The sequence below is a fragment of the Taudactylus pleione genome, unplaced genomic scaffold (assembly GCF_031769625.1).
Source record: "Taudactylus pleione unplaced genomic scaffold, aTauple2 ptg000458l, whole genome shotgun sequence".
NCBI classification, from domain to species: Eukaryota; Metazoa; Chordata; class Amphibia; order Anura; family Myobatrachidae; genus Taudactylus; species Taudactylus pleione.
Window position 1 is genome coordinate 2,014,838 of NW_028284860.1, and position 24,475 is coordinate 2,039,312.

Here is a 24,475-nt window from a genome sequence, read left to right on the forward strand (position 1 = left end):
TGGTTTGCATCTTGTGGTGAACCCTCTATATTCACTCTTGTGAAGTCTTCTCTTGATTGTTGACTTTGACACATATACATCTACCTCCTGGAGAGTGTTCTTGATTTGGCCAACTGTTGTGAAGGGGTTTTTCTTCACCAGGGAAATAATTATTTTGTCATCCACCACAGTTGTTTTCCATGGTCTTCCGGGTCTTTTGGTGTTGCTGAGCTCTCCGATGCATTCTTTCTTTTTAAGAATGTTCCAAACAGTTGATTTGGCCACACCTAATGTTTTTGCAATCTCTCTGATGGGTTTGTTTTCATTTTTCAGCCTAATGATGGCTTGCTTCACTGATAGAGACAGCTCTTTGGATCTCATATTGAGAGTTGACAGCAACTAATTCCAAATGCAAATGTCACACCTAGAATCAACTCCAGACCTTTTACCTGCTTAATTGATAATGAAATAACAAGGGAATAGCCCACACCTGTCCATGAAATAGCTTTTGAGTTGATAGTCCCATTACTTTTGGCCCCTTAAAAAGTGGGAGGCACATATTGAAACTGTTGTAATTCCTACACCGTTGACCCGATTTGGATGTAATTACCCTCAAATTAAATCTGAAAGTCTGCAGTTAAAGCACATCTTGTTTGTTTCATTTCAAAACCATTGTGGTGGTGAATAGAGGCCAAAATCTGAAAATTCTGTCATTGTCCCAATATTTATGGACCTGACTGTATATATGCAGATGTTCCCATTCATGCAATACAGGAGCAGGCACTCATCAGCCAGAACCCTAAAACCACTGGGGAAATTTTAGGCTGCAAGTGAACAGTCAGTTCTTGAAGTTGATAGACTGGCAGGACAAACGAGCAAGCATGAGGATCTGAGACTTTGACAAGGGCCAAATTGTGAAAGCTAGAAGACTGGTCCTGGGCATCTCCAAAACGGCAGGTTTTGTGGCAGTGTTCCCGGTATGCAGCATTTAGCACCTACGAAAAGTGGTTCAAAACAGGACAACTGGTGAACCGGTAACAGGGTCATTGGCTTCCAAGGCTCATTGATGCATGTGGGGAGCAAACTCTAGCCCGTCTGAAGAGCACAAATTGCTGATACAGTTAATGCTTACTATGATAGAAAGGTTTCAGAACACACAGTGATGGGGCTGCGCATCCACAGACCTGTTAGAGTGCCCATGCTGACCATTGTCCACCGCTAGCACCTAAAATGGTCAGTGAGTGTCAGTACTGGACCATGGCGCAATGGAAGAAGGTGCCTGGTCTGATGAATCATGTTTTCTTTTACATAATCTGGAAAGCAAGAGCGTGTGCGTCATTTACCTGGGGAACAGATAGCACCAGGATGCACTATGGCAAGAAGGCCAGCCAATGGAGGCAGTGTGATGCTATGGGCAATGCTCTGCTGGGAAATCATGGGTCTTGTTGATATTATTTTGACTCTACCACCTACGTAAAAACAAATGTTGCAGACCAAGTACACCCTTTCATGGCAACAGTATTCCCTAATGGCAGTGGCCTTTTTCAGCAGGATTATGTGCCCGGCCACACTGCTAAATTTGTTCTGGAATGGATTGAGGAACATGATAAGAATTCAAGGTGTTGACATGGCCTCTAAATTCTGCAGATCTCAATCTGATTGAGCATCTGTGGGGTGTGCATATAAAAGATGCACCATACATCAAGGTTTATCAGTTGAGGCCCATAGAAGTTATTTTTACATGGAACAACCCCTTTATTAGGCAGATTGTACTGTTCAACCAAATTTTTTTCCCCCTCTCTCTCTTGTATAGATTGACCTCCAAGTCACCAGACTATGGCAACTTTTTAGTATATTAAACATCAACAGATTTAGGCTAGTGGAATATATTCAGCTTTATTTATTCTTATTATATAAATATCTCCATAATATTCACTTATGAGTGTCAGTTCATTATTTTTTAATTTTTAATATCAAGTGATAATCGTTCTCCTCTCGATTTAATTGACGGTTACATGAACTATCAGAAATCCTGATCTATAGATATGTATTTATCAATTCTTCTTAAATTATTATGTCTCTCTTTTTCTGGCTATTTTCTTTTATTATTATGTTTTAAAAGGGTTACTCTATTTTTGATTACAATGGTCTCCATTATTATCTGTTTTAATGTGCGTAAGAACGATTGTCCATGAGATATGTTGCCCGATAACTAATGTACAATCTATATCTCTATTCCTTATCTGCGATAATATATTTTATTTTCATATTTATTTCATTATTATTTTTTATATCTCCACCATTTGTGTGCACTCCTAATCTTTATGATATATACTCTTTATTCTCTCTTTTAATATATACTGTATATCAATATTGATTATTTTTCTTTAAAAAAATCCATTTCTAAAAATCTATTCACAATGAACATCCTTTCAAACTATGTCAGTCTATGTGTGAAACTATTGACCAGCTGCATAACCAAGTCAATTACTTCTAACCGACACAGTCAACACCCTTTAAAAGAAGGGATGTTAGGAGCCAATGTTACTCACTTCATTTTCTCCTCTGCAGAAACGACCAGTTGCTAAGGTCGAGAAACGAGTCAGTGGTAATTGTGATTTTCTCTCCTGAACCACGGTCCTATATAGCGGCACAATAACTTTTTAGTGTAAAGCAAGCCTGACCGTCTCTATGGAACATCCAGCTGGAATGCCTAAACGCGCTATATAATAAGCGCTACAAGAACCGGATACTATCCGCTCTGAAGGAAGGAGACTCAAGGGTGAGAGGCGGTCGCCAATTCCATCCCATCACCATCCAGATCAGCCTCCTTTACTTCAAAGAGGACTTACTAAATCCTACAAACAGCCTGGACGACAGCCGGCTAAACGACTCACAGTTATCACCCTCGTGGTTTGTGGTACCACCCAGATCTGTACGCTGCAAGTGCAGCATCGGTTTATGTTTCAAATCATACACTCTTTTTACCCCTCATATTACAGGGGCAAATGTTTGGATTTAAATCCCAGAATTGTGAAATATTATTGATGATAGACATTCTATCTTTTATTGACTAAACTATAGGACATATAAAAACTTTAATTTGCACACAAATTACTGGAGTTCTCAGCAAGAGACATCTGGAAAACATGCATTAGTCTGAAAAAAAAAAATCTATCTTTGAACTAATTTTTTTTACAGGATATCACATCTTAAACATCCTTATTTTTATGCTATTTTTTTTTATATCTTTTTCCATATAGGCTTATATGTTTTGACCGTTTAGTGGCCTCAGGGGCGTATTATTGTTATTATTGTTATTTTATTCATTAATGCATCATATGCATTAAATTCTAATAAATAATATATTAATGTATATTTTTCATATTGGCTGTTTATAATCCCTATTGATTTAAATAAATTGGGGCACATTACTTGAAGTTAAATTGTCACAGAGCTTAATTGCGCTTCCACTTTTTTCTGCATATTCTTCACAACTGACAGGACTGCTACTAACATCCAGATGTATGGCAGATACCATAGGACACCTTCAGAGTTCTTGTGGAGTTCATTAATCGACGAGTCAGAGCTGTTTTGTTGGCACGAGGGGACCCACAAAATATTGTCATGGCTGATGGGTGTATATGGTTGGATTAAGTTCTGCTTTGCATCAGATCCTAAGTCTATTTACAGACACACCATTTTGTATAAAGCTATAATGTTTTTGTCTAGGGAAGATTAAAACAGATAAATAGGGCTATTGTTAGTAACAAGAAAAAAAAACAGTGGGAGGAGGACAGTAAAGACATTTTTAGAGACAGTTTGAAATATATACTAGATGTTAAAGAATAGAAGCGAATACAAGGTACAATCAGTGACATTTACACAGCTCCCAATGTTTTCATTTTTTAGGTTACTTTTTAATTTACTTCTTTTCTGAAGTACATGAAGAGGAGGCATTAAAAACCATGATCTCAGCAGCTACCGCTGCACATAAGCTCATATAAGGCATGACGCAAGGCTGCATTTTAGATCATATTCCGCATGGGCACAATAAATGTCTATCCCTACACCCATGTTACAGTTTGCCAGATCCCTGAAGGGTTTGTGAAAGAATATGTGGTGCACAGTACAGTTCATGTAATTGCTCTCTACTTAGTGGTGGACACCGCTGCAGATACACCTGTTAGGCGTTGTATCTTTTGCAGGTGATCTACCCTTGGAGCAAAGATCCATTCTGCTTGTTGCAGGTGTAAAATATGATTTTAAATAAATGAACAAATAATTATATAAAATAAAGGAAAATGGCATTGAACCCTTTTCTCCCTTCTCCCTTCTGGTTACTGCAGTAATTTGGCCCCGACTCCCCAAGGGCATCCATCCCTGAGCGGAGAGCTGTATTGCATTATAACAGCAGGACCCCACTCATTTTTCCGATTATAGTGTGACCCGCCCAGCCTGTCAAGGTACCTACACACTTGGCGATTGTGTGATCTGGCCGATTCCGACGCATTGGAACGACAGATCGTGTAAAAAGTGCCCAAATCTTAAGCCCCACCCACGATCACGATGCGCGCCTCCTCTGGTCGCACATCGTATCGTCAGATCTGCCATGCTGTAGTTCTGCATTGGCTGGGACACAAATGCACTGGAAAAAGTCTGGATGCACGATAGATTGTTTGTAAATTGGACACTTTAAATACCAAATCATGTGAGGAGCTGCCGGGGAGGAGTTTCAATGGAAATCGTACACGATGTCGGATTGTGAGCAGATCGGTAAGTGTGTAGGCACCTTCAGAGTCTGATGCTGGATACAGTGATTGCTGAGGGTTATGAGCGCTGGGGCTTGGATGACTTTTGTTGGTGAGTGGATGGGACTTTTTTTTTCTTTAATCTTCATTAATTTAAACAATTTTATTTAAAGAAAGATTCCATTCATCATCAAATTAATGCTAAGTATGCTGCTGCATGTTGATGCGCTTTAAATGTTACTTAAATTCCGATGCAATTAAGTGTCTATTTTCACTTGAACTATCACTGAAAACAAACATGTAAATGTGCTGTTTGTACACCACACATTCTGTAATGAATGTGCTCAAATCTACAAGACTCTGAATACCTGCAAGTCGCTTCAGTAGTGCAAGCAGCACTCTGCGCTATATATTCATTAAGGAGAAGCTATCTGCATATATCGCTTAACAGCAGTAATCATTTAGTACGGCAGATACCAAAGACACACAGCAATCCCAAACCATGTCTGCTGCCAAGTACACAAATTCGGTCAGATCTGCTGCCAAGTATATACATTTCATCCATATCTACTGCAAAACTGAACATGCAGAGGTAGGTGTGGTGTCAAATCTAATATCCAGACACTTATTTGGTGGCAAATCTATATAAAGCCATATCTGGTGTTAAGTCTGATTTGCAGAGCCAGATCTGTTGCCAAGCCTAAAAAACAGTGTCATATATGGTGTTAAATATAGCATATACTTGGCAGCAGACATGGTTTCACTTGTTACAAGTACTTTTGACTATTACAGACGATTGTTGGCTCTCTGTCCCCCTCTGATCACTAAGGGCACCATTTATCGCTGATGGTTGCTGTTCATAGTAGCGATCACCTTATTGGATGAGTGCAACATGGAACCGACAGCCAACTGGAGATCAGTTAATGACAGGAACCAGAAAAGCCATGAACCAATGATAACTATTCAGGAGGGATCAGGAATGGAGCAAGGTACTCATTACTTGTACAGTGCAAAGAGGCCAAGCACCCACTTCTAGTGTGGTATGTACCCCAAGGTATATACGTACAACAAACTATGCTCCGTATTTAGACTTTATTACTGAACATTGCAATAGGTGCAAAATTTACATTTACGCAAAGCAACCAAGTCCTACAATAAGAGCATTTCTGATTGCTATGGCTCAGTGCAATTTACAAAGCATTTATTTTAAACCAACCATTTCTTAGATGTGAATGGCATATATCTGTAAGCTCATTTTGAAAGATAGTTTTACAAAACAGAAATGGTAATGTCACTAATTAGTGATATTTCATCTAAGCAAACATCACCTTAAAACAAATTGTATTTTTTTTTTTTTAAGTACATTAAACCAGTAGGAGACATCAAAAGGGAACTTTTCTGATGCTATAAGAATCATTTCTGTTCGTAGCGCTATATAAAAACTTTATTTTTATAGGTAATTGTAATAACCAAAATAGGTCAGGGTTTGTAAAGGAATCTCACCTTCTTAAAGAGACGCCCAGAATCCTCGCTGACTTGGCCAAAGCGTGGGATGATGTTGTTCAAGTAGATATCACTTAACGTGGCGTGGTTACGGCTCTCCCTCTTCACCTGTGCAAGAACCAGGTTCCAGCAACTCACAGGAGACAGAACATTCTGATCTTTCCTGCATTAAAGTGATCAAAATAGGATTATAGTTGAATAGAAACACAAATATAAACTTACAAATTAAAAAAGCCATCTATATTTTGAAATGGCTGATAGGTAAGTTAAGGTGCCATACAATGCTGATTCCGCAATTCCCTATGGATTACGCAAGTACTATATAGTTTGAGAACTTATCAGAAGAAATATTTCAGATGCACTGACGTATCTACACTCTGCGCCGATAGTATACTACTCTTACCTCTCTGTAGTTCTGCATTAGCCGGCGCTGCAGATAGAAATCACAGGGAAAATAGGACGGCGCCCATTTTCCTGGAAATTCAAGCATGATTAATAGGGAAGTCTCCGGGAACATGTCGCCGCACTATGTTCCCGGAGAGGAGGGGGGCTGCATGAAGGCTGCACACGGGCCGCCTCCTCTTAAACTATCCCTGTTTGGATGCATATACAAATCATACTACTTGTCAGCAGTCCCAAAGACACTGTATATAACTGCACAACAAATGTATATGAAGCATCTCTGGTTGTCAATGTATGGAAACCTCAACGTACATATTTAGTGTTCACTCTATGTCCGGCGCCGGACCTAGAGTAAGGGCACATCTGCGCGGGCTGATGGAGCGCACCCAAAAAGGAGATGTGGCCATGAAAAAGGGGCGTGTCTTAAATAAGTGCCCCCTTACGTCATTCTTGGGAGCGTGCCCGGAACTTACATACATGCCAGGCTGCCCCCAGTCAGTGTGAATAGATGCCGCAGTTTTCCCCACCCGCGGGACACTGTGTTCCATGGGAGGGGACGGCACCTGCAGGCTGTTTCGGCGGGGGGCAGCGACGGAGGGCAGGGTGCTTTTGCCCTTTAGAAATAAGGCAGGGTGTGGCACCCTGCTAAAACAGCCTAGTGGGAACGCTACATATTTGTAAATGTTAATAGTAACTCTGCTATAAAAGTCAACATATATAGCAGTTTTATCGGTTAGAAATACTGCCTCACAGCACAGAAGCCTTCGATTCCCACCGTGGCTCTATCTGTATAGTTTGAATATTCTCCCTGTGCTTGTGTGGGTTTCCTCCCACAATCCAAAAATATCCTGGCAGGTTAACTAGTCCCTGACAAAAAAAATTACCCTAGTGTTACATGTGATAAGGAATATAGGGGGAGATGTATTAACCACCGAAGCGGCATCAGCACACGTTATATGTGCTGATACTGCTTCTCCCCAATGTATAATTGGGGGGTCTGGGAGGTAAATTAAAGGGGTGCTATGCGCCACCTACAAGTTAGAAGCGCCGATAGGCTGGGCTATGTATGAACGGTCAGTTCGTCTGACCGTTCCGCCCGCTGCAGCTGTCACTATTGACCGCTGCAGCCTGGGGATGCCCTATCCCCACAGCAGGAACAGCGCTGTCCCTGCTGCAGGGACTGCCAGCTCTAGGGCTGCACGTGGGATCTCGCAATGCTTGCTAGATCCCGCGCTTGCTCAGTGGAGCCGGCCGGGACTGAGAGACAGCGCAGCTGTGTGCTCAGGAAGGGATCGCCAGAGGGGATGAGGTGTGTTAACACATCTCATCGTTAGTGCTTCCTGCTTTTCCTCGGTAAAGAGGCGAAGCAGGAAGCATTATAACAGCAAGTTAAGTGCCGCTATAATACATCTCCCTCATAGGGGTTTATGTACTGAGCCTTGGAGAGAGATAAAGTGGATGGAGGTAAAGTACCAACCAATTAGTCCCTAACTGTCATTTTTCAAACACAGCCTGTAATGTGACAGGAGCGGTTTGGAACTTTACCTCCGTCCACTTTGAGTCATACAGTCTGTTTCCTCGCATTAAAAAATTAGTTTCCTGGACATACCAGCATGGCCCTTCACTATGACATCATCCCTCTGAGACTACTGACGGACATTGGATCCAGAGCCAGGATCCAGTTCTGGGATTCCCTTTAGGTATAAATAAGACCAGCACAAGCACGGGTGTGCACTGGCCTTGAAGAAGCAACCAGGAAGTGTCTCGAAACGTGTTGGCCTCCCCTCGTGCTATCCGGATATTGGACACCACTGGAAAGATACCACATCACTGGTAAAGCTTAGGAGCCACGTGCAGGGAACCGGTGCCTCTGCATGTTCATTTTATTAACACCTGCGGCTCCTCATCACAGTGTGCGGTAGGAACTCCTTGTTTATGGTGTCAAAACCACCTTTTATACACGTGTCATTATTTATGTGTCACCATCTTTAAAGCTTTCAACAACATTGCTTCGGGTTCTGGAGAACCTAGCCTCCTCCATCGGAGGCCTTTTTTAATTTCTTTGGACATCCTTTTGCCTTATATTTTATGTTCATTTACTATTGTTTTTTGAAATATCAATTACCTCATTGCTTTGTTTTTTGATGTGTTCATTTCTACATTGACTGTTTTTTTATTGTCTGTTTTTGCTCTATTATTGATTGTTTATGTATCTATTTTGGTACCGACTTGTGGCATAAACCCCGCTGTTTTCATATTTATCTGCTTGGTTTATTGGGATAAGCACCATTTGATTTGTGACACCCCCATTACATATCTATTTATCATATTCCAAAAGACTTGAGGCTGTAATTGCTGCCAAAGGTGCATCAACTAAGTATTGAGCAAAGGCCGTGAATATTTATGTACATGTGATTTCTTAGTTTTTGGGGGGGTTTTTTATTCAATTTGCAAAAATCTTAAACATTTTTTTTACACTTTGTCATTATGGGGTATTTTGTGTAGAATTTTGAGGACAAAAATGTAATTTATTCAATTTTGGAATAAGGCTGTAACATAACAAAATGTGGAAAAAGTGAAGCGTTGTGAATACTTTCCGGATGAACTGTATATAAACAGCTGTTAATATATAAGGAAGCGGGACTTTTCATAGAGTTAGAAACTAAATTTAAAAAAAAAAAATCCTACAATTTATCTCACAAATTTATTTAATCTTTCAGATTTTTTTTATATCAGAAAATCGATTTACTTTAAGACCACAGTCTACAAGCTCTCATCTGGGAAGGGTTAAACTTCACTTCTGGCAAAGTTCACACTAAGCACTTTGGTGGACGGAGGATTAAATAGATTCATGTTATTATTGGACTGTGATATTCTCCAACCCCCACCCAAAGTAAAACGTGAATTAAACTGCTTGGGATTTATTCTGGCATTTGAAAATAGATTTAAGGTCATTTGTAGGATGCAGATTAGGAAGGACAGTGAAAGCTTATGGATGAGTATTTAAGATACGTCATTGGAATTTTTTTTCTCCCAATATTTGCTGTAGAATAAATTATAACAACATGCAGTGTTAATTATCAAGATCCTGTCCAACTGGGTCACGCAAAAACCTTTGACCATCCATATTTGGGTCTAGGAAAATGATACGAGAGGTAAAAGTGTTGATTTGAAAATTTAAGCAGTATAAATCAAAGTACCTTATATGCATATACATTATACTGTGTATCCACAGCTCATTATAAACTATATAAATGCATTTAGACAGCTATTATGTGCTAGCTGCTAATAGCATAGCAATGATCATGTGAATCTGTAAAGCATATATACTGGATTTAGTTGGTGAGCTTATTGTGAAAAATCATATATATTTACACATACAGATATGATTATTTATTTATGAAGTACCTCATATAGCACCAGCATATTCAGCTGAGCAGATATATATATATTATATAAATATAATAAATATATACACACACACACACACACACACACACACACACACGTGTGTTCCCCCACATCTAGCCTCAATAAGCAACGCAGTGCATATATTATAATATATATACATCACATATATACACAGGTTGAGTCTCCCATATCCAAATATTCCGAAATACGGAATATTCCGAAATACGGAATATTTTTAGCATGACTTAGATATTGAAAACTTTGATTTTTGATGGTTCAATGTACACAAACTTTGTTTAAGGCACAAAATTATTAAAAATAAAGTATAAAATGACCTACAGGCTGTGTGTATAAGGTGTATATGACACAAATTAATTTCATGTATTTACACAAACTTTGTTTGAGCCACAAAATTATTGAAAATATTGTATCAAATTACTTTCAGGCTGTGTGTATAAGGTGGATATAAATCATAAATGCATTCTGTGTTTAGATTTGGGCCGTATACCTAAGACATTTCAATATGGTATGCAATTATTCCAAAATACGGAATATTCCGATATCCAAAATACCTCTGGTCCCAAGCATTTTGGATATGGGAGACTCAACCTGTATGTATGTATGTATGTATGTATGTATGTATGTGTATGTATATGTATGTATATATATATATATATATATATATACACACAAATATATACATACATAATTACACACACATACACGCACACTACTGTGCAAAAGTTTGAGGCGGGTGTGGTACAAATGCTGCAAAGTAAGAATGCTGTCAAAAAAATAGGAAGTGTTAATAGTTTCTTTTTATCAATTAATAAAATGGAAAGTGAATGAACAGAAGAAATCTAAAGCAAACCAATTTTTGTAGGTTGGAACACAGTCATTAACTGAAACAGAAACAGATGTGTAGGAGGTTTAAACTGAGTGAGGAACAGTCAAATGCTGCTACAAAGGTGAGGTTGTAGAAGATAGTTTCATGTTACAGGTCATACACCATGGCAAGACTGAGCACAGCAACAAGACACAAGGTAGTTATACTGCCCTATTTTAATTTTGGACTGCGCTGCAGCCCCACCTATGGAGCCGCTACTGCTTACTTCCCTTCGAAATCGGAAGATGTCCAACAGTGCCATCAGCTCAGAACTGGCAGAAACCAGTGTGACCTAGGTACACCCATCTACTGTTCGGAGAAGTCTGGGCAAAAGTAGTCTTCATTGAAGAATTGCAGCCAAAAGGCCATACTTTCAACGTAGAAGCAAGGCCAAGCAACTCAACTATGCACGAAAACATAGGAACTGGGGTGCAGAAAAATGGCAGCAGCTTCTCTGGACTGATGAGTCAAAATTGGAAATATTTGTCTTTAAAAGAAGGCAGTTTGTTCGCCGAAGGACTGGATAGCGGTACAATAATGAGGTCTGCAAGCAACAGTGAAGCATGATGGAGGTTCCTTGCAAGTTTGGGGCTGCATTTCAGCAAATGGATTTGGTCAGGATTAAGTGTCCTCAATGCTGAGAAATACAGGTAGGTACTTATCCATCATGCAATACCATCAGGGAGGCGTCTGATTGGCTGTATGTTTGTGGTCGTTGTCCTACAGAATACATTTGGAGCCAATGTCATTAAGAACTAACTTCAGTATAAAGAAGAACAAGGAGTCCTGGAAGTGATGATATGGCCCCAACAGAGACCGGATCTCAACATTATCAAGTCTGTCTGGGATTACATAAAGAGAGAAGGATTTGAGCAAGCCTACATCTACAGAATATCTGTGGTTAGTTGTCCAAGATGTTTGGAACATCCTTGCCGGGTTCCTTTAAAAACTGTGTGCAAGTGTACCTGATGCTGTTTTGAAAGCAAAGCGTGGTCACACCAGATATTGATTTGATTTAGATTTTTCTGTTCATTCACTTTGCATTTTGTTAATTGCTAAAAAATAAACTAACACTTCTATTTTTGAAAGCATTCTTTGCAGCATTTTTTCCACACCTGCCTCAAACTTTTGCACAGTATTGTGTGTGTGTGTATATTGTAGTCTTATATTGCAAAAAGGCTTGTATTGTAGCAAAAAATTTCACAATAAAGTCAACGTTTCGGTGCAGAAATTGGTAATGTTGTTGCAGGACAGCAAACCATAGAAATTGTTGGTGTGATGGCTTAAATCGGCACACCTTGAATGTCCAGAGAAGCAAAACCCAGGTTCCATTGATCGAAGGGTTTGCCTGCGGAACTTGGGTACACGGATAATCTTGTTGCAGGATTTCAGTTTTTGAATAGGGCGATGAGACCCATTTGGTTTCTGAACCAAAAAATAAATTGGACTAACAATCCTTTCCCTATTGAACCACAGAAATTATCACCCCTGCCTGCAGCAGGGAGTAAATGGCCTCATGTAGGGCCAAGTTCCTGATAGACTCCGATGGGGAAGCAGTGAAAAAACAAACAAACTAAAAAAAAAAACAACACACTTCTGGGAAGGATATCTCTGGAAATGAGTGCATACATCTGAAAAACCACTTCTCAGACCCAGACATTGGTTGTTATTGGATGCCGGTAGTCCACAATTGAAGAAGTCGAAACATACCCTGGACTCCCCCAGGAGGAGGCCCACCCCATCGGGCAGGGGGTTTGTTGTCCAGCTTAGAAACTGGACATATGGCCGACCAGGGCCTCTTAGCTTGCTTGATGGTCCTGCGAAGACTTCCTAAACTTTAATGTAGCTGTTGATAGCAGACCTGCAAAATTTGTAGCTTCCAGAGTAGGCAGTATCTTATCTAATTCTGCTCCAAAAAGTATATTTTAAAAGTAAGAATTCCAGAGCCTTCTTAGAGCCCATGTCTGTTTTCCATGACCTTAACCAAAGGGCTCTACAAGCCACAACCGAGGCTGCCGATGCTTTAGTAGCTATGAGCCCAGCATCTATTGCAGCTTCTCCCAAATAGGGACCGATTCCTATATGTGAAAGAAATATGTCCGCAGTTCTCTGGTAGCATATCTTCCAATGCCCCGTCCATTCCTCAACAGCCTTGGATACCCAAGCCCTAGATGGTCCAGTAAAAGCTCTAGATGATGAAATACTGCTTTAAGAAATGTTTCAATTTCCTATCTGTAGGATCTTTAAGAGGATATGCTGATGGGATAAGCAACGTAATGTTCCTGACTAAATGTGTCACCTGAGAGGGACTTCCCACTTAGTACATTTAGTAGCTGGGAAAGGATACAAAACATGCTAATCTTTCCGTTTATCCGGGTTACTCCATGCCTCTTCCATCAATTCAGTGAGATGACCGCCCCCCTCAAATTTAGGAGACTCAGCTTTTACCACCTTCCGGTGTTTAACTACTGGAGCCTTCTTTCTAGCAGCCGGCTCATCATCTGATTTCTTAGTGGTTTTTTTTTTTTTTTTTATTAAATTGGCAAAAATAAAAATAAAATAAAAAATTTTTTTTACACGTTGTCATTATGGGGTATTGTATGTAGAATTTAGAGGACAAAAATTAACTTATTCCATTTTGGAATGAGGCTGTAACATAACAAAATGTGGAAAAAGTGACCCAAGGGAGAGGTATACAGGGAGACTGACCCAAAACCTCTTGAGACCAAATTGCTTCTGCAGAGCACAGATAGTGAACTGTGAGTGTCTCATATGCACGAGGAGGGTAGAAGGAGCGACCCAGATGCGCGAAAACCTCTCATGGATCTGCGTCTGGGTCAGCGGAGAAGCTGCGGGGGGAGAGCTTACTAGTGTTCACTCTAGGTCCGGCGGCGCGCCCAAAAAGTGGGGGTGACCAATGAATAGGGGGTGTGTCTTTATGACGCGTCCCCTTTTTGTCACTCTTGGTGGCGTGCCCAGCACTTATAGACATGCCGGACAGCCCCAAAGCGCCGCGGTCACAGTGAATGGATGCCGGGCGCATGTGGCATGACTGCTGCTCTGCCAGCTGGCAGAACCCGCAGGCATTTTCAGCGGGGCGCCGCAGTGGAGGGCAGGGTGCTTTCTGCCCTTCAGAAATAGGGCAGGGAGCAGTCCCCGTTACAAAGGTGCGTCTAAATCCTGCAGCACCAAACAAACAACTGGATGCCTGTGGCGGGGTATATGTGGAGGAGGACCAGGGCCATCCTAGGAGCTGAAAGCTTAACTGTTTGGTGCCTGGATCACTCCAACCACATTATCCCCATGGTGTCCTTGTGGATCCCTATGGACCCTGAAGTAGAAAAAGATGATATTTATAAGTTAATAGTTATAAATATTTTGTTTGTTTATTGTAATAATTTTTATAGTTAACACCAGTGGTGGATTTTACCTAGGGGCTGCGAGGCTGCAGCTCCCCCAGTAAAATCCTCTACTTCAGTGAGCCAGTACAGTCTGTGACTGCACTAGCTATACTGTGACTGAAGGTGGCTTCCTATAAGATGAGCTACCTGCCAGTCACGCACAGGACAGGCAGCCCCAGGGGGAGGTGTATCCTCCCACTGGGACTGCCAGTCTGGGCTGCCATAAGCAGAGAGCGGCTTCCAGTGGAAGCTGCTGCTCTGCCTTTCGAGCAGCCCTACAAGGTTTCTCGGGGCTGCTACCAATGCAGCCTCGAGAAGCTGTCTAGTGTTATGCGCATGCGCGGTGCTACTGCCGCTCATTCGCATGTGCCGGTGCCTGACATTCATTGTGCAGGCGCCGGGACCAGAAGCAGCCCCCCTCAGGTAAGAGGGCAGGAGCTGCTGCACTTAACACTCACCAGCTTTGTGGAGCTCCCTGGGACTGCAGGGAGATGAGAAATGAGGCAGCAACAGCTCAGCCTCGCTTCTGTATTGTCAGCCACTGCTTGCAGAGCTGGGTGGGGGCGAGGCCACACCACGGGCAGTAAGCTGCACAGAAAGAGCTATAAAGGCATGCCTCTTAGTATGGGGGGCATGCCTTGAGCACTGATGTGCACCTTGTATGTGTCATGTGACCAGGAAGTGCACTGCAGTGTTTAGAGATTGGAGCTCAGCAACAATAGAAGACACAGTGATGCAGGTAGGATAATCAATGGACACTGAAGCTAAGTGTAGTGAGGGTAGAGTTACAGTGAGTAGAGGGTGAGACAGGCTCCCAGCACTCAGACCCATCCCCATGTGTGTCTCGCCAGCAATTGACCTCACCGCACATATATATTATATATATAAAAATATGCAGGATGCCGGTTATGTAAAGGTTAGTATTGGCACCTGGTGCCCTCCTCTTTACCTCTCCTTGCAGGGAAAGGAGTGTTCAAGCAGTGGGTATAGACGGCACTAACGACGACTTCAAGAAACACTCAAATACTCGTAATGTATTTATCAACGTTTCAGAACTATTTATCAGTTCTTTCGACAGGAAACAAAAAGATAATGATTAAACAATCTTACCTTAAGTACATTCTTACACCAAGTGAACTTGACGCCAACACCAGCCGAAAACGCGGCTGCTATGACGTCAATAGTGACATGCTCCCAGTCACCAAGGTAACAAGCAAAAGCTATGGTTACGGATGCCTACGAGTATCAAAAAGACAAAAAGTCAAACCTTACTATATATAGTGTAACATTATAGGTTTAACAAACATCTTTGCAATGTGCATACTAAAAGCTTATAGTCATATAATCAAGCACACAGAAACCTATATATAGACAGAAAAGACCTATCTTTTGTTATCTCTATGTGCGTGATTATATGACGATTATATGGCTGAACTCTGGGAACCCCCTGAAAAAATAATTATAACCTCCAGCAAATAAGCAATTCTCTTTTGAAACCAGACTGGTCTCAGCCTAGCCACCCTGGGAGTGCAGGTCAAAGTCTAAACCAGCCTAGAACACCCAACAGAATACCAAACTCTCTAACAGATGTGGGCAGAGGAAGGCTTTCGTGGCCCAAGTATAGTTTAACAGAGCTGGAGAAACCTTTGGCTCTTAAGGTGGAAGCCTTAAGAGCTACCCCGTCAAGGACAGACGAGGAAAGTCCGGATGCAGACAGGGACCCTGCACTAACAAATCTGGCCATAAAGGAAGAGGAAATGGAATATCTAAAGGATAAATTCAGTTTGTCCTTGAACCAATGACGTTTAAGCCAAGCAGGAGCCATTAGTATTACTGTTGTGCCTCCATGCTTGAATTTTCTGAGGACCTTTGGAAGGAGGGAAATCAGGGAAAAGAGATCCACCAGCTTGAGTCCCATCTTCCTGCCAGTGCGTCCATGAAGGTGGCTTAGGAGTCTCTGGTCCTGAACCCTCTGAAGACCCGCCCAGGTATGGCCGTCATCACTGACATTAAAAATCTCATCCTGGCGATAAATGTGACAATACATCTGAAACGTTGATGACATAGTTGGTGTCTGTCTGAACTTTTTTTTAAATCCGGGGAGTGCCGCCCTATGTTGCAAGTATTGTACTTTTGGAGTCTAAATGATTCCTAGGAGGGCACCCGGGTTTAAAGCTATAGTTTATATAGAGTGCCGGTCATCTACCATTGTGTGTGTGTGTGTGTGTACATATATACACACACAAACACACACAGTTCAAAAGTTTGGGGTCACTTAGTAATTTCCTTATTTTTAAAAGAAAAGCAGTTTTTTTTCAATGAAGATAACATTAAATTAATCAGAAATACACTCTATACGTTGTTAGTGTGGTAAATTACTACACTAGCTGCAAACGTCTTTTTTTTTAAAGGAATAGCTACATAGGTGTATAGAGGCCCATTTCCAGCAACCATCACTCCAGTGTTCAAATGGTACATTGTGTTTGCTAAGCACGTTAGAAGACTAACGGATGATTAGAAAACCCTTGAAAACCTTTATTTGCTCATTAGAGAAGCTATAAAACTCCCCTTCCTTTGAGCTAGTTGAGTATCTGGAGCATCACATTTGTGGGTTCGATTACTCTCTCCAAATGGCCAGAAAAAGAGAACTTTCATGTGAAACTCGACCGTCTATTCTTGTTCTTAGAAATTACGGCTATTCCATGCGAGAAATTGCCAAGGAACTGAACATTTCCTACTCCCTTCAGAGAACAGCACAAACAGGCTCTGACCAGAGTAGAAAGAAGTGGGAGGCCCCGATGCACAACAGTGCAAGAAGATTTACATTAGAGTCTGTAGTTTGAGAAATAGATGCCTGACAAGTCCTCAACTGGCAGCTTCATTAAATGGGACCAGCAAAACGCCAGTGTCAACGTCTACAGTGAAGAGGAGACTCTGGGATGCTGGCCTTCTAGGCAGAGTGGCAAAGAAAAAGCCATATCTGAGACTGGCCAATAATAGGAAAAGATTAATATGGGCAAAAGAACACAGACATTGGACAGAGGAAGATTGGAAAAAAGTGTTATGGACAGACGAATCGAAGTTTGAAGTGTTTTGAACATTTGTGAGATGCAGAACAAGTGAAAAGATGCTGGAAGAGTGCCTGATGCCATCTGTCAAGCATGGTGGTGGTAATGTGATGGTCTGGGGCTGCTTTGGTGCTGGTAAAGTGGGAGATTTGTACAAGGTAAAAGGGATTCTGAATAAGGAAGGTTATCACTCCATTGTGCAACGCAATGCCATACCCTGTGGACAGCGCTTGATTGGAGCCAATTTCCTCCTCCAACAGGACAATGACCCAAAGCACACCTCCAAATTATGCAAGAACTATTTAGGGAAGAAGCTGGCAGCTGGTATTCTGTCTGTAATGGAATGGCCAGCGCAGTCACTAGATCTCAACCCCATTGAGCTGTAGTGGGAGCAGCTTGACCGTATGGTACGCAAGAAGTGCCCATCAAGCCAATCCAACTTGTGGGAGGTGCTTCAGGAAGCGTGGGGTGAAATTTCTTCAGATTAGCTCAACAAATTAACAGCCAGAATGCCAAAGGTCTGCAATGCTGTAATTGCTGCAAAAGGAGCATTCTTTGACAAAAGCAAAGTTTGAAAGACAAAATTATTATTTCAAATAAACCTTGCCAATGTCTTGACTATATGCTCTATTCGTCTTTCAACCCACTTGATCACTTGATAAATAAAAGTCAGTCTTCATGTAAAAAACACGAAACTGTCTGGGTGACCCCAAAATTTTGAACGGGTGTGTGTGTGTGTGTGTGTGTATGTGTGTGTGTATGTATACACATACACACTGTAATAAATATATATATATATATATATATATATATACACACACACACATATACATAGGTGCATAAATGTTGGGACATTGACAGAATTTTCATATTTTGGCCTCTATTCACCACCACTATGGCTTTGAAATGAAACAAACAAGATGTGCTTTAACTGTGGACTTTCAGATTTAATTTGAGGGTAATTACATCCAAATCAGGTGAACTGTGTAGGAATTACAATGGTTTCTATATGTGCCTCCCACTTTTTAAGGGGCCAAAAGTAATGGGACTATCAACTCAAAAGCTATTTCATGGACAGGTGTGGGCTATTCCCTTGTTATTTCATTATCAATTAAGCAGGTAAAAGGTCTGGAGTTGATTCTAGGTGTGACATTTGCATTTGGAATCAGTTGGTGTCGACTCTCAATATGAGATCCAAAGAGCTGTCACTATTAGGTGTGGCCAAATCAACTGTTTGGAACATTCTTAAAAAGAAAGAACGTACCGGAGAGCTCAGCAACACCAAACGACCCGGAAGACCATGGAAAACAACTGTGGTGGATGACAGAAGAATTATTTCCCTGGTGAAGAAAAACCCCTTCACAACAGTTGGCCAAATCCAGAACACTCTCCAGGAGGTAGGTGTATATGTTTCAAAGTCAACAATCAAGAGAAGACTTCACAAGAGTGAATATAGAGGGTTCACCACAATATGTAAACCATTGGTGAGCCACAAAAACAGGAAGACCAGATTAGAGTTTGCCAAACAACATCTAATAAAGCCATTACAGTTCTGGAACAACATCCTATGGACAGATGAGACAAAGATCAACTTGTACCAGAGTGATGGGAAGAGAAGAGTATGGAGAAGGAAAGGAACTACTCATGATCCAAAACATACCACCTCATCAGTGAAGCATGGTGGTGGTAGTGTCATGGCGTGGACATGTATGGCTGCCAATGGAACTGGTTCCCTTGTATTTATTGATGATGTGACTGCTGACAAAAGCAGCAGAATGAATTCTGAAGTGTTTCGGGCAATATTATATGCTCATATTCAGTCAAATGCTTCAGAACCTATTGGACGGCGCTTCACAGTGCAGATGGACAATGACCCGAAGCATACTGCAAAAGCAACCAAAGAGTTTTTTAAGGCTAAAAAGTGGAATGTTATGCAAAGGCCAAGTCAATCCCCTGACCTGAATCCGATTGAGCATGCATTTCACTTGATGAAGACAAAACTGAAGGGAAAATGCCCCAAGAACAAGCAGGAACTGAAGACATTTGCAGTAGAGGCTTGGCAGAGCATCACCAGGGATGAAACCCAGCGTCTGGTGATGTCTATGTGTTCCAGACTTCAGGCTGTAATTGCCTGCAATGGATTTGTAACAAAGTATTAAAAAGTGAAAGTTAGATTTAGGATTGTTTAGTTTGTCCCATTACTTTTGGCCCCTTAAAAAGTGGGATGCACATATAGAAACCATTGTAATTCCTACACAGTTCACCTGATTTGGATGTAATTACCCTCAAATTAAATCTGAAAGTCTGCAGTTAAAGCACATCTTGTTTGTGTCATTTCAAAGCCATTGTGGTGGTGAATAGAGGCCAAAATATGAAAATTCTGTCAAAGTCCCAATATTTATGCACCTGACTGTATATATATATATATATATATATATATATATATATATATATATATATATATATATATATATATACACACACACACACACACACACACACACACACTAGAACCAGGCGGCACTCAGCAGACTTGTAATCAGTGTTAATAAAAGTTGTTTGTTTCCAACGTTTCGGAAAAAGTCCATGTGTCCCTGAAGACGGAGGTTGTCCCCGAAACATTGGAGATTGCAAACTTGTCATCAGTGTAAATAAGAGTCCTTTGAGTGCCACTTAGTTCCAGTTTGTGAATATTGGGTGTTTATCGGAGGGCACCGCAGTAAGTAACCTTATCATTTGTTCAGGAGTGCTGGGGCTTCCAATGGTTTGTGTGTTTTAGATATACACACCGGCCAAATTGTGATGGCTACATGAGGGTCTGTCCAATTCCAAAATGGCAAGTTTTATGGGGTGTTCCCAGTGTGCAATGATTAGTACATACCAAAAGTGGTCTAAGAAAGAAAAACCTGTCAACAGGTGACAGGGTCATGGGCGCCCAAGGCTCTTTGATGTGTGTGAGGAGCAAAGGCTAACCCATCTGGTCCTATCCCACAGAGGAGCTACTGTAGCAGATATTGCTGAAAAAGTGAATGCTGGCTACGATAGAACGGTGTCAGTACAAACAGTGCATCGCAGCTTGCTGCGTATGGGGCTCCATGGCCATACTGAACCCTGTCCACCACCGAAAGCACCTACAATGGGCACATCAGAAATGTTGGAAGTGTGATGCTCTGGACAATGTTCTGCTTAGAAACTTTGACATTTATCACCTTCCTAAACATTGTTGCAGACCAAGGGCCTGATTCAGCAATGGAGAAAATGGCGATTACGTACCCAGATCAAGTGATTATTTTCCATCGTGCATACGTATAATCCGCATTGTGCATGCGCTGTGATCACATTGCGATTACGAGCGCACAAAGGAATACATTGCACACGGAGTGACAGGTTGTCTGCGTTTGGGGGGTGGTCAGAATAACGCAGGCGTGTCTGTATGTTTGACCATTGTTTCATGGGTATGCAAAAATTAGCCACTGCAAGTGCGCACGCAGCATGAGAGCAGTCTTTTTAAATTTTATGTGGCAATTCTGCAATCGATTGAAAAAGGGAAAGCTTTTTATACACAACCGATTGCAAATTGCACGATTGCTGCAATCAATCTCTGATGTATGGGGGCCTTGAGCCATGGAGGCCCTGCCTCACAACTTACAGGACTTCCACATTCTTCTCCTTTTTCAATTGAAAATACATGCAGGAAGTCCACAGAAAGCCATTACACACTGTATAAGACACTTCATATATCATAGATCAAAGACAAGAGGAAAAAAAAGAAAAGAAAAGGCAACCAAATTCTTTTATGTAATCAAAATAAATTAAAAAAGACCCCTTAACGGACAACCAGTCAGAAATTGTGATTGTGTGATTGTGTGTGTGTGTGTGTGTATATTTTATATATTACACACACACACATACATTCATATGTGGTGAAGCATTTTCCTCTTTGCATCTATGTTGCTGTCCTGATGACTGTTCCTGAGAGAACCGAAACGTCGACTACTATGACGATTTTTTTGTGAGTTTTCAATAAAGATGCGATTTTATCTTTCAACTACCTGGTGAGTGCCCTTTTTTCTATGTTTAATATTTTTGGTCTACCCTTTGGGAGTCATGAGGAGCACCACTGCAATTTGTACACGAAGCTTTTAGTGCAGACTTTGACATTACACACACATTATATATATATATATATATATATACATACATACATACATACATATATATATATATATATATATATACACACACACACACACACACACACACACTATATATATTCTCCAGAGGGCCCCACTGTACACAATCACCCTCCAGTGGCAAAACCCCAGAAGTATCACCCTCCCAGCCTCCTAATGGCAATAGATTCCAGTGGCAGAGCCTCCACGCCTGCTGGGGTCTTTGGAACCATACTGTATTGGTACCTCCCCCCTTCACATGTGTCACTTTATATAAGCCCCCATCCCCACCAAAAACCCTTTTTGTTGGGCATAACCCACCCCCAGTGCCAAAAGATGCCCAACTCCCTTTACGCCCCCTCACCTTATTGCATGGCGCAGCAGAGAGTGCACACGCAGATATCAGCATACTATACAAAAACAGACTGCGTCATCATATACAAAAACAGACTGTCACTTCCCGGGTGACAAGGATGGAGATCTGTACTTCCATAACAGACGGGGACGCAATGTGACAGCATGGTATGTGAGCGTGTCAGGTAATTGGTTAAAAAGTAGTGACTATTTGGAAGTTTCCTACAGAATAAATGTGTTTTTCTAAATGATGAGTATGTGAAATTTGAGAAGAAAAACATTTAATGGTAGAATGATGCATAAAGGACTACCAGATGTACTTATACACTTTTTTATTTATTTTTTTAACTCCATGGATCAAAGAGATATTAAAAAAAGTAGATTTATGGCTAAAAGCAAAAGAGATAAATCTCACATCCTTCATGCCTGATTATAGTGGCCTGCTACTGTATTTTTGGACCTTTTATCCTCTCTCTTCCCTGCACATCTCTATCCCCCGGAGTGTGACCTTCTGTTTTCCATCTCTATAGGAACATCATGTCCACCTGGTCACCCAGCCAACATGCTGCCTCTGAAATCTCACTAAATGTTATGTGCACTCTTGATAAAAAGCTTCTTAAACATTTGTGTCGTTTTTTTCTCCTTATAAATCTACCCGACAGGTTAACATTCTAGTCTTAATATAGCTATTTACTTGCTGAATAAGTGGTTCTATCAAAACCTCTATCAAAGTTAGGGTATTAGGACAAGCAGAATTGGATAATGGTAACCAGGGCAGAACAGGAATTGCTGGGCCACATATCAAAATTTTAGTATGGGTTTGGCGATGCTGCTCTTGGGCCCACTGCTCTTCTCCATTCTGAGTGTGTGTTCTGGCAAAAGCACCAAAATGAAATAGTGGTGCGCTAATATTAAAGATAATTAAACACACTAAAATTGCATTGACAGGGCAGGATTTAAACCAAGACGCCAATATTATACACAATATACTTTCTATCAAAAACAAATAACAAATGACAGTGTACATATAAATATAAAACAAATAAACACACATAAAATATGCATAAAAAAATTAGACCACAATTCATATCTTCATATATCTATACTTGGACCCAGCATCTAGTCCATAGTGCCACAATAATGTATTAGTTTTTAAATCACTTAGTTCTCACCAGACTTGTAAATATAGGGAAGTCCTTTTAATAGTCCCACGGACCAATTTTCTCCGTTTTAGTAATAGCAAGGTATCTCTGCTTTTGTGTCACTATTCCTTACCAGACATTCTCCTACTTCAATTGGAAGTCGTGTTATATGGATACAGTGAGCCGTGTGTATACAAACAGAGATGGACCTCCAGGACTAGGAGCACACGGGCGGTAAGAGAGAGGCGGTCACAGGCTGACTTAATTATGCCTCTGTAAACCATTGAAGCTGGTCGCTTGGAAGTCCAACGGAGACAGTTCTCCAGCATTCGGAGTGTACAAATGGCTGAAAAGTGGCGGTCACAGGTTGACTTTATTGGAGCCTCTATGTACCATCAAAACCGGAGCCTTCTAAATATATGTGCGGGCTGATTGGGATTATCTACAATAAAAGTTCTTTATATTAAAGGACTGTCACTGCGAATGTCCCTTGCTATTACTAAAGCGGAGAAAATTGGTCCGTGGGACTATTAAAAGGACTTCCCTATATTTACAAGTCTGGTGAGTACTAAGTGATTTAAAAACTAATACATTATTGTGGCACTATGGACTAGACGCTGGGTCCAAGTATAGATAAATAAGGATCCGAATTGTGGTCTAATTTTTTATGCATATTTTATGTGTGTTTATTTGTTTTATATTTATATGTACACTGTCATTTGTTTTTGATATAAAGTATATTGTGTATAATATTGGCGTCTTGGTTTAAATCCTGCCCTGTCAATGCAAGTTTAGTGTGTTAATTATCTTTAATATTAGCGCACCACTATTTGGTTATCTTCAGTGGCAATTACAGATTTTCCTAGGAAAATTTGTTTTTTAAGTAGGTATACACAACCTACTGGTGTGTGCTGCTGTGTGTGACTATAGTAAGATTTTTTTGATTAGCGCCCAGCTTTTTGGTGTGTTGTAAAAGCACCAAAATATCTTCAGCTCTACCCCTTTGGAGTAGGGGTCTCGGCGGTGTTGGAGGGCCTTCACCACCAGGCCTCAAATTGGATGGTAAAAAAAAAAAAAAAAAAGTGATCTTACAATAGTGAAATTCACCTGAAAAATTGAATAGTGCATCCATGCGGCAGATCACATTTTGTTATTTGTACAAATATCCAGCTGGGTTATACCTGTGACATGAGGTTCACCCAGTCTCAAGAAAAAATACTCATATTTGTATTGACTATATTGAAAAACTCATACGATCCTATTCTGACCAATTTCGCTAATGTAAGTTATAACGAAGAGTCAAAATTTTAGGAACATAACTGTATCCTAGGCCACATTGTGTGCTTGAATGATAGATGTGAATTTCCGCCTGTATTCAGAGTGGTCCGCATCTATGGGGCTGTACT

The 24,475-nt window shown here is 40.9% G+C and overlaps 1 protein-coding gene across 2 annotated transcripts in view; it reads right to left on the minus strand.

Annotated features, from left to right (window-relative positions):
• The window catches only part of SRGAP2 (SLIT-ROBO Rho GTPase activating protein 2), a 153,973-nt gene that overhangs the window by 66,603 nt on the left and 62,895 nt on the right, over positions 1–24,475 (minus strand). For both annotated transcript variants that reach the window (XM_088448563.1, XM_088448564.1), the window contains exon 4: positions 6,234–6,396. In XM_088448563.1, coding sequence (XP_088304689.1) covers positions 6,234–6,396 — 163 coding nt within the window. The remainder of the gene's footprint in view (positions 1–6,233; positions 6,397–24,475) is intronic.